Genomic DNA, 19,528 nt, shown 5'->3' with positions numbered 1-19,528 from the left:
TAATAATAAGACACACTTTAAAATATGAGAAAAGAGAATTAGTGTAATAAACAATTTAGGTATAATAATACCTGGGTATATTAGACAAATTTATTAAGAAACGACTGTTCATCGATAAGACAATGTGATATCGATTAATTGCTGTGAAATCACAAAACTTGGAAGTTAGTTTGAGCTTATTTATTAAGTATGTTAGTTATGGTAGATGTTTTTAGAGATATGATGACATAAAGTAGTTCTAGAAATTTTTATTCCAACACACATAGTAAACTGCCAATTAATTTTATTTTCAAATGTAGCATATTTCGAAAAAAGAAGAGATATTTTTTAGTTGAAAAAGTTTGCCAAGTTCGCGATTTATACTTGTTTCTGCCGAAAGATAATTGTAAATAGATTGAAACGAACTGTCATCTATTACTGGACACTTGCATACCAAAGCTCTCCAATACGCCGGACAACCTCGATCTCTCATTCTCTTATTTGTTAAATTTCTTCTTCTTTTTTTTTTTTTTAAATGCGTTTTCCACTGATCTCTCGAATCATCCACTTCCTTTCTAAACTCCTTAAACTCGATTTATTTTTATAGCTTTTTACTTGGACAGATTTTCTTACTATAACAGAATTGCTTTTGTAATTAAATTCCTAACAAATGACTATGGCCAGAGCCAAATCCTGGTAGAAATAATTAAACTCAGTCTTCCTGTCTTCTTACACATCATACAAAATTTTTCCTACACCTTGGAAAAAGGTACTTCTTTGTACGCTAAATAATGCCCTTTCTCCATCTTCAGCGTCCAACTTTAAATTCATTTCCATCCCTTCAAGTTTATTGAAGCCTTTGGAAAGATTAACCCGTTCACTATTCCGCTCCTTTCTTTTGCATAATGGTCTCCTTTATCCTTACCAATTAGATTCTAGTTCAAGTTGCTCCACTCAGTCAGCTCTTAAGAAAATTTCTCTAGATCTTAGAAATAACAAAAAATCATAATCCTTAATTCTCTTCGAGTTTGATATGACTTTTAACCGCAGTTGGGGCTCATCGTTCATTGGTTTGGAGCGCTCCACTATGTTGAAGTCCTCCTCAATGATTGTAAGACCGAAGCCAACTCCTATATGGTGACCATCGCTGCCGAAGTCACCCCATATGGATTTAATGGCCTTAATCTCTGCCGACCTTAGTCTTACTAGTCTTATTTAGTCTTACTTTCAGTTCTACCGTTCTCAATTTGAGAATTTCATTTTCATTTTCATTTACTCGACCTTCGTTATGGACTTTTATTTTGAGAACCTTTCATTTAACTCAAATATGAGTTTCCCATACGTTTCAAGGAATACTTTTAGAATTTTATTATCTTCATTACCGGGCGCCATCAAGTTGATTTACCACTAGGAGTATCTCCATTGAAAGGATTCACTGACCTGCTCTTAATCAGAGTTGTTGTTTTTTTGCTGACTGCACAAGTATTTTTACTATGACCACATTTTGGGCACAGCCAAGATTTTTTATCCTTCAGTGCCACTATTTCCTTATCCTCTCTATTACAGCCCCTACCATTAAAAAGTGATCTGGCTTTTACTCCAACTGAGACTGCCCCTCTCATCTCTAGTAATGGTCTATTCACATATCTAGCACTGTACCATTTTTAAAGATAAATAATAAATAGTTCTCTTCTCTGATGCATATTATCTGTTGACTCATGCATATTATCTGCACTGATGCATATTATCTGTTGTTGTGGAAATTGTTTATAACTTTAATATTCCAAAGCTCGAGGATTAACTGCCAGAAGCAGAAGCTCAGTAAAGCACAACACTTTCTTCTTTTAATTTTAAATTAATCGCTAATGAATGAAGTGCACGACTGACATGATTTATGGTCTCTGCTTAAAGTTGAACGAATTTTTAATACAGATAATATTAAAGAAGAAAAGATTCTGGAAAATATTGATTTTTTCCATCCTGTTCAGACGTTAGGTAATAATCCAAAATTAGGAATAAACAGAATTTCGTCTGCCAACAGGCGCTATTTTGGACTTAGGTGCCATGACAGATTCATTATGTTGTCAAGAAAGATCAAAGTGCTTATCCAGCCAAAACTCTTATATGGATCAGAAATGTGGGCTACATCAAAGATTTGTGAAGAAGTATTTAAGAGAAGGATTCTCAGTCGGATATTTAGAGGAGCTATGAATAACCTATCTATGACCTGCTTCAAGAAATGGATGTGCTGTATACTGAGAAAATTGAACAGCTAGATAGGCTGGTCACTTTGGGAAAATGAATGACACACTGATACCAAAGCAACTGTAACAGAGCCTTTAGGTGCCATGGAAGACCAAAGTTTATGTGGGCTGTTGCTGTAATAAATGATGCTCTGAAAATCCTTGGAGTCAGAAATAGGATCGCAGTCATACAACACTGAGATAATAGGCAGAAACTGTATTTTTAAATATATACTCACTATAGCTTTCTTCTTAGCTATTTTAAAAAAAGGGGGGAAAAATTCACTTTACTCATTTTTATGTGAATACATCCAATGATTGACTAGATATACTATTATTACATGTCTTTATTAAATGTGTTTGACAAAAACTCAAGTAGAATAAAAAATCAAAGAAATGGATAGATATTTTAACTTAGAAGAACATTCCTTTTCCCAAAAAATTTAAAAACAATTTTTTATTTCATATATCTTGTGAAAAAATATTTTCCTTATAATTTTATTTATTGGTTTTACTCTATTGTAATAAATGTTATTTATTTATTGATATTGTAGGGTTCCTCCCCTATCATCAGGATTCATCTGAATGATTGAACAATAGTAGGATTTTATAGCATTAATTTTACAATGTATAAAATTGATTCTTTATAAAAACTTTTTTACCCTATCTCTATCGTTTATCATATTTCATTGGTTTTTTTTTTTTTTTTACACATGATACTCATACGAATTTATATTGCTTTCATATATCGATCATAAGGTAGAAGAGCAATGACCATATTGGGTTGGGGAAAAAATGAATACATCAATTGTAAAAAAATATCAATTTTTCTCTGTATAGAAATTTTCTATACAAAACAAAAAAGGAAAAAAACAAATTTTTTTTTTTTTAGACTAGAGGTTAAATTTATGCTATTTTGCTGGTAGGATAAAAAGTCTGCCTCAATTTTTTGTTCCAAATGATTTTTTTTTTTCATTTCTCTCACAACCAACTTAATTTCCAAAGTTGACTGAAAATTTATGTTCTATAAGACAAATAGAACTGTTTTTATGCTGATTTCCATTATAAGTTGTTCTGTTACTAAAGCAGACTTTAAAAAGAAAATAATTAATTTTTATGAACGAGAGAAAGTTTAATATATCATCTAATTTGTTTTATTAAAATATCAAAATAAAAATATGCCCTATGTGTAATGTAAGAAAAAGAATTTAATGATTATCTAAAATAAATCTCAATAAATTTAAATTGTTAGAGGAAGAACTATTCAATAAAACTTGAATATAGATTAATTCAGATAAATAAATATAATTAAATAAATCACATTTTTATTCATTTAACTTTAACAATCAATCAGAAAGGGTAAAAAACAAAACAGGTATTACAAAATTATACTTTATAATATAAAAAATGTACAATACATTACTAAGATCTTTGAAACTGCTTGTAAAACACAACACAACACACATTGTATTTATTTATATAGATTTACAAGTAGTAACTCATTCATTCATACAACTGTTGCAGTATTCCTATTGCGTTTACATATATATATAAAATCTCTCGTATATACATATTATTTGTATAAAATATTATCAACAATCTCAAGGTTATGTATATATAAATTGACTAATCTTATAAGAAGTCATTTAGATTAATTTAAAACAATTAAATTAACATTGAGGAGTTAATAATTTTGATAGAATAACCAGAAATATAAATACAAAATAAAAATCTATAATTTACTATATATAAAAGAAAAAATAGTTCATTTTATCCATCTTCCTTATTCATTTTTATAAATGTTGAATAAAAGAGATGGATATTATTAATAAACAAGGATCTGCTCGTTGAATGTACAACTAGAATAAATAAGGTGTGATTGACAAAACAAAAGAATAGAAATTGTTTCGTGTTGTCAATCACTTGAGAGGGAATTCATTTACTAAATATTAACATTAATACCACAGTTATCCTCCGTCCCACAAACCTCATGACTATTTCATTTTTGAGCATTTACAAAGTGGTACAACATAGTGGCACTATGATACAATGTTTCCAATGCCGTATATACATTTATACTTTTACATCTCGTTTCTACTAACTCGTTTCTTTTGGTTTAAAAATATTTGAAGTAATATACAGTCTATATATATATATTTATAAATATAAAACATGGTACTCGTAGTGAAATATTAATCTTAAAGCATCTTAACAGATGGTAAATAGACATTTGTCATCTCAATTCTTAAAAATTGAGAATGTCTTTTTAGTTTATGTTGTATTAGATCATTATCTCGAAAATATTATAAATAATTACGATTATTGTCCTTCACTTTCACTGTCGCTTTTATCTGAAAACAAAAATAAACACAAATTAGTAAGACAGGTGCAAATATAATAGTTCATAAGCAAATTGCTGGCACAAACAACATATAAATATTTTTCTGGAATATTATATAAAATGTTTTGATAATTTTCTCTCATGTAGCAACTATTTGATGTAAAAAAAGTCATAATTTCTTCGCAGAGTGATTACGATCAGTGCGGCATAATGTATTATAATTTTATTTACAAATATGTATTGGAAGATATTTTAAAGTCGCCAAAATGATGTATTACTTTATTCCACTATGCTATTAAAAAGTGGTTGAAATTATGATATTATATAATTTGATTTGTTTGAAATTATTTGAATTATTGAATAAAGTTTTGTCAATTTTTAATGTTATTTTATCATTATTTCTTACAATGATTATTAGAACTATTGAACTTCTCTTCATATTATGGTATTGTTGATTGTGCTTATATAAAGTATGATTATCCACGATGTAAATGATAGAAGAATATAAAAATTTTGTTAGAAATTCCAGTAGTTGCTGACATGACCCTTTCAATTGTGAATATCACTAATGTGTAAAACAAATTAATATATCTTTTTTTTTTTTGCCAAATTTGATACCATCTCAACAAAATAAGATTCAATCTAACAATATTTTTAGATCTCTAATGTTAGTTCAATATTTATTATTTTCATGATGATTTGTTCTTTTTGTAAATAAATATATTCAGGTAAAATACCACTGAAAAATAATCTTTTCTTTAATAGTTTAAACTCTTAAACAGTGATTGAATTGTTGAAATACCTGATTTACAAACAAATAGCTAAAGAAATTCGTTTTTATTTATTTTATTTTGTGTTAAAACAACTTTACACACAAATACAGAATAAATATAAATATTTAATTTCCATAAATGTATGGTACCATAATGTGAGGCTAATTGGACCCACCGAAAATGCAGCACTAGAGCACGGCCCTAAGGTTCTTTACTAGGTTCCAGCTACTTTTTTTTAGATTGGGTTCAAGGGAATCCCTGGGAGCTAACCAGCCCTAATTTATGGTACTTTGTTCATAATTAAAATAATTTTGTGTTTAATTCCTTAGATTGTACTTACCCTTATCTATTTTTTTCTAATTCCAAACCAGTAAAAGAACATACTTATTGTAAATAAATATATATGACTTATAAATTAGTATAAACATAAAAATATATAAGTTTGAATTTTTATTTTAGAGCATGAAATCATTATTGAATCAGCATGGCTTTTTGTTGATTGCCAGTGAAAAAGAAGAAAAATATAATGGGGCATTTCCTATTGCATGAAAACTAGATTCGGGTATGGCATAATTTCATGTTCTTCTGGCCATTGCATGACACAATATTTATTTTTTATATAGAAAAGAAAATGTTAAGGTTAGTAAATGTGCTTGGTGAAATAAACTACCTACACCAAAATAGTGTGTGGTAGATGAGTTATAAACAATGTGACCCTTTGCCCCAAATTAATTTAATTGTAAAATGAAATACTATTCCAATCATATTTCTCAAATGTTTAAACACTTTATGTACACGTTTAGTTTCAAACATTACTAACACCATAAAACACCATTACCCAATATAAGATAACTAGCTCAATTACAAAATATAGACAATTTGCAACTTTTGAAAGCTAGTGGATCTTCTTTATTTTTAATTCCTTTTTTTTTTAGTTCCTTTCCCCACAACAATATGGTTAGAAAATATTTACCTTTCATAACCAATTTAACCAGACTTTCATGAAGTTTTAATTCTTTCTTCCGTCTCTGAAATTAAGAAATGCTCTATTACTACAATCAAGTCCTACGGACAAGATTGTTTAATCTAAATGATAACTATCATCATCAGCAAAGACTTATTCAAATGTACTAATAGATTGACATTTTTATTAAATGCATAGATCGATAAATGACTTATATAATTATATTTCAGAAACCAAATTGTTTACAATATTGCTTTTTGTATTTATTTATTGTGTTTCATTTAGTCTCATCTAGAACGATTGTATTGTTGTGTATTTTCAATTGCGTTTTAGAAGAATATTACAGTAATTAAGAGACCAAAAAAAAAAAAATTATTATAATTTAAAATTGTTTTAATTGAAAGAATGTGTTACCTTTCTTTCCTGGATAAGCATGCCTCTTTAACCTATCATAGAGGTCTTCTTTATTTCCGTATATACTGGCATTAGATCTTGCTAAACTGTTCATCTTGCCATTGTGCATTCCTGAGATAAAAAAGAGAGTTCTATTTAAAGTTTTGAAAATATAATTTCATTAATTAATAAATAAATATAAATTGACAATATATTTGACATATAGTATCTCCAGGGTTTGAAATAACTGGAAAAATACTTATAAAAATAACTTAAATTATAAATAAAATAATAAGTTATATCAACGATGGTGACATTCATTTGGACAGAAAGTCTACCATGAGTCTTGGATAGAAAATTGAGTAGGTATTACATTAAGAAGTAGTATTTAATGGAATCCAACACTTTTAAAATATATTATTTTGTTGATTCAAATTATTATGACAGAAAATAAGAAGAACTCAAATATTCTTTTTAGAGAAACTTTTGTTTTTTAATGGGTTTAATATTCTTATTATGTACTCAAATTGGGGGGAAAAGGGGCGAGAAATACTCCAGATTACCAACCTTTTCTAACCATTGCAAAAGCAAAGATTGATGGGAAATAATAGTCAAACCTCACAAGCTCGATTTGAATGTGCGCCAACTCAAAGCATGCCATGGAGCTGCCCCAATGCCATCATAATAACTAACAAGGATATGAGGACTAATAATTAATTCAAGATCCAATTTAGTTGAGTATCCATACCTTTCATATAGGTTTCATTATAGAAATTAGGCATCTCCCAACCATCTTCTTCATCATCATAATAATGAGCATATGTTGAATGGTGCGAAGGAGCAATTGATTCAGCATAAGGTGCAGCTCCGTAATAGAAATTTACTTGAGATCCCGTATGATCTGGACTTGTCTGAGCAATTAATTTCTTTGGTTCTTTTCTCCTTTCAGCTCTAAAGAAAGTAGATAGAATTAGAAAAAATAAATTCAAATTATTCATCTTACATAGGGTTGACACCTTAAAAAGCGCTTAAAATATTTATACATAAACAGAATTTATAAAAATAAAAATATTAGTTATAAAATAATCAGTATACAGAACCAAAATCTAATTCATATTAAGCTAAGTATTTTTCATCTCTTAAACTATATTTAATATGTAGGCAGTTCATTACTTAATCAAATTTATTCATAATGTTTTTAATAACATTTAATTGAAAACTTATCATTGTTGAATCAATGAATGGTTCAAATTTTAACATCCAGTTATAATAGTATAACTATTAACTAAATAGTACTTATTAAATTAGTAGTTTCAACCTTATTTGTAAATATTTAAAAAAAAAAATTTTTCCATTCACATCATGTCGGCATACATATAATGTATATGGTTGTATTGATACATGTTAATTCAAAGATGGTCCTCTTAAAGTAGTACAGCTTATATAGAGCTATATTAGTAAATAAATGAATTTAAATAACACAATAATTACCTTGCGCATATCATCCATACAAACAGTGCAATGACAATGAGGAATATCACAGTTGCTGCGATTCCACTCGCAATATAGGCAAACTCTGATTTATCTTCACAATGGGGTCCAATAAATGACCCAACACATCTACAAGATGGTGTTCCCCTTGAATCCTTAACACACGTTCCTTTGTTCTGACAGAAACCGTCACAGACATCTAAAAAAAAAATAAATGAAAAAGGGTAATAATAAATTGTATACTTTTTTTGTATGAGGAGAAGATGGTTGAGGGTGCAGTCAGTGAAGTAGTAATTAACATAAGTAAGTAAAGCTTATTTTACTTTGTAAGTTTCACTTATTTGTGTTCTTTAACACTCCACTGGTATCATTTTCTCATATTAAATCTAAGGTCAACAATAAACACATCATACATTTTTTTTAAATTACTAATTAAATTACTAACCTGTACAAACTTCTCCAGTTCCATTATAACCAGGCTTGCAGTCACACTTGAAATCATTAATTTCTTGGATAAGCAGACAGTAGGCATTAGGATCACAAAGCATCTTTGGACCATTCCCTTCACATGGATTCCAACAGTCAGATTTGCTTGTCTATAAATTTAAAAAATAAAATAAAAACAATACTATTTTTTTTTTTAAAACAACTACAAAAAAAAGCATGATAACTGTACTTACAGAGCCTATGCCTTTTGTACTTGTATTGATTGGGCAAGGTAAACATGATGTCTGTTGGGATGCCGGTTGGTATGTACCTTTCTTACATGTTACGCAAGTATTTAGACTGGTATTTAAGAATGTACCTATATACATAGAAGTTATTATATTAATAATTGGACATTCATAAAAACAAATTAAATTTAATAATAAAAAAAAAAAAAAAAAGTGCTGGTTAGTCTTACCAGCAAGGCAGACAGGAAGAGAACATTCTTCAACAGTTGCTGCACCAACCCTAGCTGTAGTTCGGCCGGTGGGGCATGACTGGCAGGCTGCTTCCAGACCTTGAGTCCTATAAGTTCCACGAGGACAAGGCTCACATTGACCTTCAAGTCCAAGCTGCATGCCTGATCCACATTCATCTCTGCATTCCTTTAAAAGAAGTAAATTGAGTATTAAGTTGATTAGAAAATTAATAACTTATAATAATTATATCTTAATTTTCAATAACAATTTTAGACAGTAATAAATCAATAAATATTCTTTTTAAGTAAATCAAGCAAACTTAAATTATTTTATGCCCAAAAAAATTTATCATTGCATAGCTGAACAAACTGTTTCTTACAAACTGAATATTGGGCTGTCATAGAAAAACAGCGGAAATCCTTTCTTGATTGAAGAGCCATAGTATACAACATCAAGTTAGGTTTGGGCCATTTTTGATGGCCAATAAACATTAAATTTTCATTCTAAAAATAATAAAAAATATGCGATGCATCATGGAACTGGTAAAACCTCAGTACTCATGATCACGTTGAGCCCTCCTTCTTTCTCTGCTTTAAGAAGCAGATGATGTTCAATATAATACGTGGGCAGTCCCTACGATTAATTTATGAAACGATACAGCAGGATTTCTTGATTTGAACATGACCAATGCAATAGTGAGGCTCAGATAAGAAAATTTACCAAGGGAACATTTGGAATTTATTTCAGGAAAAAAAGAAAAAGAATTTATGTAAATGAAAAAAACAAAAAAAAACTGTTGCTGTAAGAATTAGGACAATTTTATAATTTAAATTTTATTCTTAATTCCCTAAATTCTTAATTTTCAATTTAAGAAATTTAGGAATATAGTTGTCATGAACTCAAACTTCTTTACAATATTGTTTTATTTAAAAAAAAAATCACATTTAATTACATGTTGACACTTTGGTGTCTTATATCCATCATCAGAACTATAATTATTCCCAACAGTATTGTTATTAATGTAAATATATACAGATTATATTCATATTTTTACTCTTATTTGTCCATTACTTCATCAAACAACATAATTAATTGAATAAATCAGTTTTAAAAAAACATTTTATTTAGAGAAGTATTCTACATCTCTTTCATGCCACAATTCTTGCTTATTATTTGTGAAAGAATTTCTGTGATGAAATTCCATGATAGGTTAACAGAGAGACAGGTATATAAATACTATTTATATAAAATATTAGTTAAAATAATTGCAGTTCTGATGATGAGGATAAGACCCTAAAATGTTAATTACTAATTTATTGTGATATTTTAAAATTTAAAAAAAAATGAAAGGAAATTTGGGTTTATCACAGCATATCTAAAAAACATCAATAATCAACCCATGAACAACCATACAACAAATATGATAAAGAATATTCACAGATTTTAGAAATATTATTGTTTATTTTAAATAATAATAACATAGATTCTAGAGATTCTTACTTCTTGGGAGACAGCTTCGGTTGTCCTTGTTGTTTTACCAAGTCCACAGAGTAGGCACTTGAAGCTGCCTTCCTGAGGTTGGTAAAATCCATGCCCACAGCTCCTGCAAAGTCCTGCTTCTTCGTCGTAGTATTTACCAGCAGGACATCTCTCTATAAAAATAGTAAATATGGTCATTAAATAATATAATAAAAAGAAAAACAAGTTTTTTTTTTTGCAATTTTACTAACCTTTACAGTCAGCAGCTGAACGAGCTCCAGGAGCTATGGTTACTCCCTGCCGTCCAGCAATGGCTGGACAGACAGAGCATTGTAATTGTCCTGCTTCACTTTGATATGTTCCAGTTGCACAAGGTTTACAACTTCCAGAGTTCTTATCAAAATATGTTCCAATGGAGCAAGCGACTGGAAATAAGTATATTTAATTATCTTCAAGTAATGTGTTAATTAATGGGCTAAAATTACACTATTCATTAGTAAATAGGTTTATTAATCTAATTGTTCACAAGCTTATGATCTAATAATTTAAGAGTATGAAACATTCTACTACAAATTTCATCACTTTGCTAAGAAAGTAATCATGAATGGTTAAGACTTTATGATGTTTACATACCACAGTTAGGAGCCATGACAACTTGTCCCATGGGACATGCATAGTCTGAAGTGAGTGATAAAGATGCTGGGTCTGGAACTGTGTTGGGGAGAATATCGTGGACATCCAGTTGATCTTCTTCAAGTATTAGTTTCTCAAGGAGTCTTTGTACTGTTGATCTTTGGTTAGAGTTCAAATTCTCAACAGGATCACTAAAATATTGAAAAATAAAAGTATGAGTAGAGTCAATTTATTATAAATACAAAATTAAAAGAAAACTGTACAGAGAATATAACTACTCACTTCACTGCTGGGAATGAAATATGTACACTATATGTATCACTAGTTTGTCGAGGTGTCCTGAAAATGTCAATAAAGATTGTAAAATAAATCATATGTTAAAGTAACAGTTTATATTCATGTCAGTAATATAATTTACCTGTTGAGATCAGCTTCTCTTGATGGTCTTGAATTACGGTGATCACACTTGACATCAATTACAAGGTCTTTGCATTCACGGGTTCCTTAAAATAAAATTTAGAATATGTAGTTCAGCACAAAATATATTTCTACATTATATTCTAAAATATTTTTGAATTTTATTCAGTAGATTTATTTAAAATAAATATACTAATAACAGAAACTTATACTTTATAAAAAACTGGCTGTGTATATATACATACAAATAAATACACACTTCGACTATGTATATGATAAATACCTTCAACAGAATAAGAGCAGAAGTTCCAATCCCTGTTGACTAGATTAATTGCTGCTTTCACCTTCTGTCTCAGAACACCTTGCCCAGCTTCATTACAAAGGACAGATGTAGGGAACAACATGTTCACCTTAAAGACTCTCTGAGCTTGCTTAGATGCTAAAAACAATAAAAATATTTATTAGGTCTTGAAATGGCAATATATTTAGGAGACAATGTTATTCCACACTATATAAACATGACAGATACAAGAAGAGGTGCCTTCTAATAGATTTTTTACTTGGTCTATGTAGTGGCCAGGAAAATAAATTAATTTAATTATTTATTTTAATTAAGTAATTTTAATGTTAATAATAATAATAAAAAATGTATACAAGATTAATAAAATTTAATTTACTTACCAGAACAAGCTGGGTAAATTAATGGAAGTTCTGGGTTGTCAGTAGGCCTCCAGAAGCCCTCGGCTCCACAAGTATAGAACTTGGGTACTGGCTGTGAGAAAGACAATCCTGGTCCACAATTAATCTCGCAGACTTTGAACTGTCCTCCAGAACCCCAATCTTTGCACTGTTGGTTTCCTCCAATGGGATCAGCAAGTAAAGGACAAAACTCGGCTAAAAGGAATAAACAAATTTTTTATTGCTTCACATATTATCTCTGGGGAATATCAGAATTAAACAAACCTATAACACTAATTGATTTAAAAAATGTTTATACAGATTGAAAATTATTAAAACACAGATCGATTTCATTATTTAGCCCCTATAAACTCCAATAAGAACAGCATGAAGACTCAACATCAGATGGTTAGGTACAGTTTACAGAATAAAGAAGAATGTCATAGACTTTTGAAGAAGGCCCTGATTAAGTGTTGGTTTGCTGCACCATATATGTATATATGCATGTTTAAGAAATATTTTTATAGCTTTAAAACAAGGAGACACACAGATTTCAGAGTACAACCGTAATAACCAAAAAGAAACAGTGTTGTCGTTAATTACATGTTGTTACATAAGTTGTTAATTTGTGAATCATTAGTATAAAGGAACTATAAGAAAGGAAGAAAGAACTCAAAATAAAACAAGTTATCATCTAAGAAATGTGACACAGGCAGATATTTATAGGGATGGAGAGAAATAATTTTCAGAGTCACTAAACCTAAGTGCTTCATAGAAAAAGTGATCAAGTAAAAAAATTTAAAAGCAAGAATCTGGAAGCTACAGCTCTCTTAGAATAAATCTATAAAATTTTGATGCATCTAAAGATCACATATAAAACCTGTAATGATATGTGGAAGAAGCATGCACATGATATATTGTACAGTATGTTAAGGGAGAGAAGAAAAAACTAAAAAAAATATGTAACTCAACCAAAGAATAAAATTCATGGCTAGTAAAAACAAACAAGAAATTCAGAGAACCAAAAAAAAAAAATTCTCCATGGAAAAAGATAGAGTTAATGTGCATTGCATGAATCAAGAAAGACTTACTAAGAAGATTCTATTGGAGAAGGGTAGCTAAAGATTGGTCAGAGTGGAAAGAAATTGTCAAGGAGACTGCGAGCACTGTTAAGTGGAAGGTAAAGAGATGGAGAATAAAAGAAGATTTTTTTGTTCTTTGGATCAGATTAGAATCAATCGCGCAATTTGCAATATCCCTCTAAACTGCGCCTATTTGGTCATCTGTTTTGACTTGCAGGGGTGTAGGGGTTTGTTATTTTTATGGCTGCCAGGTCATTGTGGGGTCACCAGGAATAAAAAGGCAGACTCCCAGGCCAGTCTAGCTATAAAGGCAGGTCAAGTTGTAACACCATCAACATGCCAAGATGTTATCTCTTGGACCAAAGAAATTTGATGGCAAGAGTGGCAAGACGAATAGTTCATCATGTGAGGCAAGTTAAGAATGGTCCAACAGGCAGTGAAACGTCCAACCAGAAACCTGAATCTGCTACGGAGAGAAGATGTAGCATTAACCTGTCTTCGAATAAGCCATAATCGACTCAACCACGGTCATCTCATGTAAAACAAAATGCATTGATGTGTCGCTACTGAGGAAACGATCTCAACGTTAGGCACATTCTCACTGAATGTATTGCTCACGAATCACACCGATTCTCTTTAGATTTACAGGAGATGTTGAGAGAAGATCCCACAGTAACAACAAAACTTTTTCAATTTTTAAAAATCATTAATATCTCTGATCACATATAATCTAACTGTAATTCCAGCATGTATAAGTGGATGCATAATTTAATATAGTAATTTACATACTACATACTATTTGTAAAATGTAAATTGTAATTGTAAATATGTGATTGTAATTTTAATTTTGTAATTATAATTTTAAATTTGTAACTTTCTCACTTTGTAATTGTAACTTTGTGAATATGTCAATTGTACTCTACTGACTTTGTAAATCTAGTGAAAATGGCGCTAGTGGTCGAAACACTAAAATAAATAAATAATAAATAAGATCAGAAAGTACCTTACACTACCATAAGAGAGGAGAATAAAGCTACCTAAACTTCGTAAATAGAAAGGTAAAGAAAAGAATAAATAAATTATGAAAGAAAAATATAAATAATTGGCTAATCATTTCATGATCTATTTTTGAGTAAAAATTAAATTAATAACAATAATTAAAAAAAAAACTTACACAACACATAAACTCTGAAAGAACATGTAGCAGAGTTTCCGGCTTGGTCAAAAGCAACATAGGCAATGAGATATGTGCCCCAAAGCAAGCTTTGGCCTGGGCGATGACCACTCTTCTCTTCGACCTTGACAACCCCTATGTTATCAGTAAATCTCGGCTCATCCCATGTCACCACAGCAGATCCATTCTTTGCAATTACCCATAAGTCTCCAGGACAATGCTCAACTTTAGGAGGAATCTTAGAGGAAAAAAGAAATTTCATTATAAATAATTTAAACTAATTGTTTGCAATAATAACTTAGTTTGTTTAATTATTTTGATTTTGATCCTTTACCTTATCAACATGTAACTGATCACAGTTGGACCCCGTAAATCCAGCTGGGCAGGAGTGCTGACTGCACTGTGATGGGACCCTTCTTTCAACACCTCCAATGATATCGTCATAACCAGACCATGTAAGTACTAGTCCTTGATATAAAACTGGTTCTGTTCTACAATCTCGAACCTGAAAGGCCATAAAACAATCTATGTTATTAGGTATTAGATTAAGGATTTCAGACATTGGATAACAATATTGAAATAAATGTGCAGTGCTCCTCTAAATGATTAATAATAAAATAATAATGAATGATTGTAAAATTAATTTTTATTCTGGAACACACAGTATCCTAAGAATTCCAAAGATGTACAATTCAACCAGCATTTGCCTGCTTAATGTATATCAATGCTATTATAAACAAGGCTCTCATGTGATGAAATGAAAAAGAAAATAATCTAATAAAATAAATGTAGGTTGATAAATAACACTATATTTGAGATAAAAAGGTTTAATACTCATAAGCTCATCTTATGACTCAGTCTAACTCACACAAGGTACAAGTACAATATGGCGAACATACATGTTGCAACATCTTCTATATTATTATTTAGAAAATTAGTATTACAATATCAATAATAAATAAAAGAAAATTTATGTTGGAAATATTGAGGTTAATGAAAGATATTATTTTATTATTAAAAATGATACACCAAATTCACCTATAGCTGCTCCATGAAACCCTTAAAAGGTAAGATCCTATCTCTACCTTATGTATGACACTATAATAAAAAGAATATAGGGTAATAAACTTAAATCAATAAATATTTCATGTACCTGTTTTTGAATATCATTTGTGACATCTAAAGCCCTTCCCCAAACTTGAACTTTACTTAAGTGGCCTTGGAATCCTGCTTCTGTATATGCTTTGATTGTGTCTGGTCTAGGTTTACCAAGAACAACCCAGCCACTGAAACATTTGAATTCATATACTGATCGAAACTTAATATAGTGACTTTTAAATATAATGAAATAATTATTGTTAAATTGAAATTAAACTAATTTTACAATTATTCACAAAAAACTCACTACTCTGGAAGTTGTTTTCCGGTTCCATAGCCTTCAACTTTGCTGGCAATCAAGCCTTCAGTTACTAGGGTTAGTGTTCCCTCAGACCATACGATGGCAACATGATGCCACTGACCATCATTTATGGTAGCGTATTCGTGGAAAGCCAAGAAGACATCTTGAAGTTCTGGGAAGATAGAAACCAAGACACCACTTGAGTGGGCCTGAACAAGCACTCTCCGGCCAGTAGCCATGTATCCAGAGCTGTAAAAATATTATGATATATTATAAATTTAGTTTCGCAAAAGTCCTCTTCATCAATAATTTGTGATATAATACCCTTCAGCTTTTATATGGATTTGAGTGAAATTTTAAGTGTAACTTTTAGTATTACATTATTTTTTAATATAATGTTCATAAATTATATCTGTTTATCATATTATGTATGTATGTATATGTATATATATATATATATATATATATATATATATATATACACATGAAAACTCACCATAAGAAGGATAAAAAAAATCGAAAATGATATTAGTAATGTTCTAATTAGTTTTTTACACTTACTCAACACTATAGAGGGTGAAAAATATTCCAGATTCATCCCTGTGAGCAAACTGAACCCACATAGCAATGGTAAAACTGCTTTTGCCAGACAGGACAAATGGTACAGCAAGAGCTGCACTACTGTCAGAAGATTCAGGGAATGAAAGATCATAATCCACTTGTATAGCTGTAACAATTTCATAAGAATAAATATCACTCATTTTTAAACTTTTTTTTTATTATTGAAGAATTAATCAACTCACTCTTTCTGCAATCATCACCAGTTAGATTGAATGGGCATTGACAATAAAATCTGTTAGTGAGATCAATACAGGTAGCAGTTGGTGGGCATGAGTTGTCTTTGCAGTCAATAATGTCTTCATCACAATTTTTACCTGGAATATAAAATTCATTGCAATAAAGTGAAATCATTACAAAGAAAAGTATTTAAATAAAAAAGAAATCAGACCTGTGAAGCCAGGAGGGCAAATGCACATGTATCCTGGGCCAGTATCCACACATGTGGCACCATTTTCACACACATTTGCTTCGCAGGCATCAAGCTCGTATTGACAACCTACACCTCTATAATCGCCTGGACATGTGCAGTTCAATCCTGAACCAAAGTCCTGGCACTTGCCTCCGTGCATACAAGGACTACCAACACACCTTTCAGGTGCTGTCTCACATTGTTTACCATCAGTTCCAGAAGGACAACTGGAAAAAAAATTTTTTTTGTAAGATTCTTAGAAGATAAAAAAATCATTGGAAAAAATTATTATTACTATAACAACAACTAACAGTCACTAAAATCTATAATGATATCTAAACAAAATATTATAAAAATTTTAAAATGCTATAGTATAATTGAATTGCTTTGAAAGTTTGTTTTTCTAAATACATGATATTTATTAAAAATAGAACTAAAAACACAACCTAAAAAATGAAAGATTATATTCTCTGTTCCATTATAGAACTTAATATTAATTAGAAACTACTACTGATAAAGATAATTATTATTAATAAATAATTAGTCCTGATACAGAAATTTTCAGTATCAAGAACAGAAATTCAGTCAATTACTAAAAAAAAAAAAACCTACACGCAGAAGAAATCTTGGAAGAGATCAATACAAGTAGCATCATTTTGGCATGGCCTGTTAGTACATGAGCCAATATCGTGTTCACATCTCTGACCAGTCCATCCAACAGGGCATTCACAGCTGAAACCATTAACTCCATCTCTGCATTGTCCGCCATTCAGACATGGTGAAGATGCACAGTCATCTATGTTGGTCTTTAAAAAGAAATTAAATGAATTAATAAAGAAAATAGCTGAAATGATAGACAAGACCAATTGCTAAGCTGTTTAAAAATACTAATGAATGTTTTTAATTCAACTTTTTTTTTAGAATGGAAATTTAATTAAGAACATAAATATTATTTACCTCACACAATTCTCCAGTGTAACCTTTATTACATTGACATAAGAATTTGTTATCAAGATCAATACATTTCTCTGTGCCTTCTGAACTGCAAGGATCAATTTGACATTCATCGATTTCAGCTTCACACAAGATTCCTGAAAAAATACATTTGTGTGCAAATAAATCTTTATAAAAAATAATAAATTATTACTAAGCACTGTTTTTCATGTATTTAGGGGAAATATATTGTTATTTCACTAAAATATAATCTCTAAAAATAAAAGTCGCGGATATGGCATCTAAAAAAAAAATAACTTTTGATTTTTACCTCAAAAACTTTTGAATTTTGTATCGAAACAAAATACAGTATTCTAATGAATATAAAACAAAAAAATATTTATTCAATAAGTACAAACAAATTCACGAATTTATTATTTTTTATGAATGAGATTAAATTGACTTGTGAAAATCAGTTTCATGAAACCTACTAGAAATCAAATTTTAAATGCTCTTCCATCTAATAGAATACAAAAAAAAATTTGAATTAAAACCTTAATTAGACAATCAAGAAAATTAAATTAATAATTTATAATGAATAAAAATTTAACGCTGCTTTTGTTCTAATATTTAGATAATTTACCTAAGAAACCAGGTCGACATTTGCACACAAAAGTATCAAGCATATCCATGCAGGAACCTCCATTTTGGCAAGGGTTTGATGCACAGTCGTCAATAAGATGTTGACATTTCTTTCCAGTATAACCAGGTTCACAAGAACAAGTAAAGCCATCGACAAGATCGGTACAAAGACCACCATTTTCACAAGGATCGCTGGCACAGTCATTGATGTTTACCTCACATTTATCACCTATTATAAGGGAAAAAAAATGTGAAATTCAGTTTTGAGTTTTGGGTGTTGTGTATTTAATAAATGAACTGAACTTTTACCTGTCCAGCCCGGGAAACATATGCATTCATGAGTAAAAAGTTTGTCAGTGCAAACACCGTTTTCACAAGGGCTTGGAGTACAAAGATCAACTTTATCCTGGCATCGTTTTCCACTAAATCCAGGAGGGCAGTCACATTTAAAATCATCAATTAAATCTGTACAGTTAGCTCCTAGCAAGCATGGTTTCTCAGCACAATCATCTGTAAGAAAAGAAAAGTAAAGTTAAATCATTACCATAATTTATTATTATAAAGTTAGCAAAACTGAAAAGTAAATAAATTAAAATAGCATATAAATTTTTAAAAAATTTGAGTAGAAAAATAACATTTTTTCTTTTAGATTAATTTTTAATCAAGGAGATTTTATCTATTCTAAAGTAGTGATTAATATGAATTCTTCCTTCCTCCTTTAAAATATAAGAAATAATATTTAATAAAAAATAACAACTAAACAAAATAGAAGAAGTTATTATTAATGCTACCTAGATTTTTAAATTAAGTAGTGAATTAATACTAACCTGTATTGATTTCACAATGTTGGCCTTCCCAACCCGGAAGACATTCACATTTGTACCTGCCTTGTAATAATGCTGTGCAAGTAGCTTCATTTTTGCATGGATTTCCATTTGCAGTGCAGGGATTAATCTATAGTATTAAAAAAAA

General features: G+C 29.9%; 1 protein-coding gene across 2 annotated transcripts in view; it reads right to left on the bottom strand.

Moving 5' to 3' along the window:
- Positions 1 to 3,600: 3,600 nt before the first annotated feature.
- Positions 3,601 to 19,528, bottom strand: part of uif (sushi, von Willebrand factor type A, EGF and pentraxin domain-containing protein uif) — a 207,246-nt gene continuing 191,318 nt past the window's right edge. The window contains exons 39-65 of one of the 2 annotated variants that reach the window (XM_014432159.2): positions 19,384 to 19,510; positions 18,866 to 19,066; positions 18,558 to 18,785; positions 17,939 to 18,072; positions 17,594 to 17,787; positions 16,961 to 17,208; positions 16,755 to 16,886; positions 16,513 to 16,678; positions 15,958 to 16,200; positions 15,706 to 15,838; positions 14,887 to 15,057; positions 14,553 to 14,790; positions 12,300 to 12,512; positions 11,902 to 12,057; positions 11,620 to 11,704; positions 11,484 to 11,540; positions 11,202 to 11,392; positions 10,820 to 10,993; positions 10,590 to 10,741; positions 9,089 to 9,275; positions 8,865 to 8,989; positions 8,630 to 8,780; positions 8,185 to 8,383; positions 7,442 to 7,644; positions 6,715 to 6,825; positions 6,310 to 6,364; positions 3,601 to 4,573 (exon numbers count right to left, since the gene is read on the bottom strand). In XM_014432159.2, the coding sequence (XP_014287645.1) occupies positions 6,336 to 6,364; positions 6,715 to 6,825; positions 7,442 to 7,644; positions 8,185 to 8,383; positions 8,630 to 8,780; positions 8,865 to 8,989; positions 9,089 to 9,275; positions 10,590 to 10,741; positions 10,820 to 10,993; positions 11,202 to 11,392; positions 11,484 to 11,540; positions 11,620 to 11,704; positions 11,902 to 12,057; positions 12,300 to 12,512; positions 14,553 to 14,790; positions 14,887 to 15,057; positions 15,706 to 15,838; positions 15,958 to 16,200; positions 16,513 to 16,678; positions 16,755 to 16,886; positions 16,961 to 17,208; positions 17,594 to 17,787; positions 17,939 to 18,072; positions 18,558 to 18,785; positions 18,866 to 19,066; positions 19,384 to 19,510 (4,248 nt within the window). In that variant the 3' untranslated portion in view covers positions 3,601 to 4,573; positions 6,310 to 6,335. The remainder of the gene's footprint in view (positions 4,574 to 6,309; positions 6,365 to 6,714; positions 6,826 to 7,441; positions 7,645 to 8,184; positions 8,384 to 8,629; positions 8,781 to 8,864; positions 8,990 to 9,088; positions 9,276 to 10,589; positions 10,742 to 10,819; positions 10,994 to 11,201; positions 11,393 to 11,483; positions 11,541 to 11,619; positions 11,705 to 11,901; positions 12,058 to 12,299; positions 12,513 to 14,552; positions 14,791 to 14,886; positions 15,058 to 15,705; positions 15,839 to 15,957; positions 16,201 to 16,512; positions 16,679 to 16,754; positions 16,887 to 16,960; positions 17,209 to 17,593; positions 17,788 to 17,938; positions 18,073 to 18,557; positions 18,786 to 18,865; positions 19,067 to 19,383; positions 19,511 to 19,528) is intronic. The other variant, XM_014432158.2, reaches the window with a different exon arrangement.

Source organism: Halyomorpha halys, unplaced genomic scaffold, assembly GCF_000696795.3.
Source record: "Halyomorpha halys isolate HHAL.00 unplaced genomic scaffold, Hhal_1.1 Scaffold1034.1, whole genome shotgun sequence".
NCBI classification, from domain to species: domain Eukaryota; kingdom Metazoa; phylum Arthropoda; class Insecta; order Hemiptera; family Pentatomidae; genus Halyomorpha; species Halyomorpha halys.
Note: the sequence above shows the minus strand (reverse complement) of the source record. Positions and strands in the feature narration are given on the sequence as shown.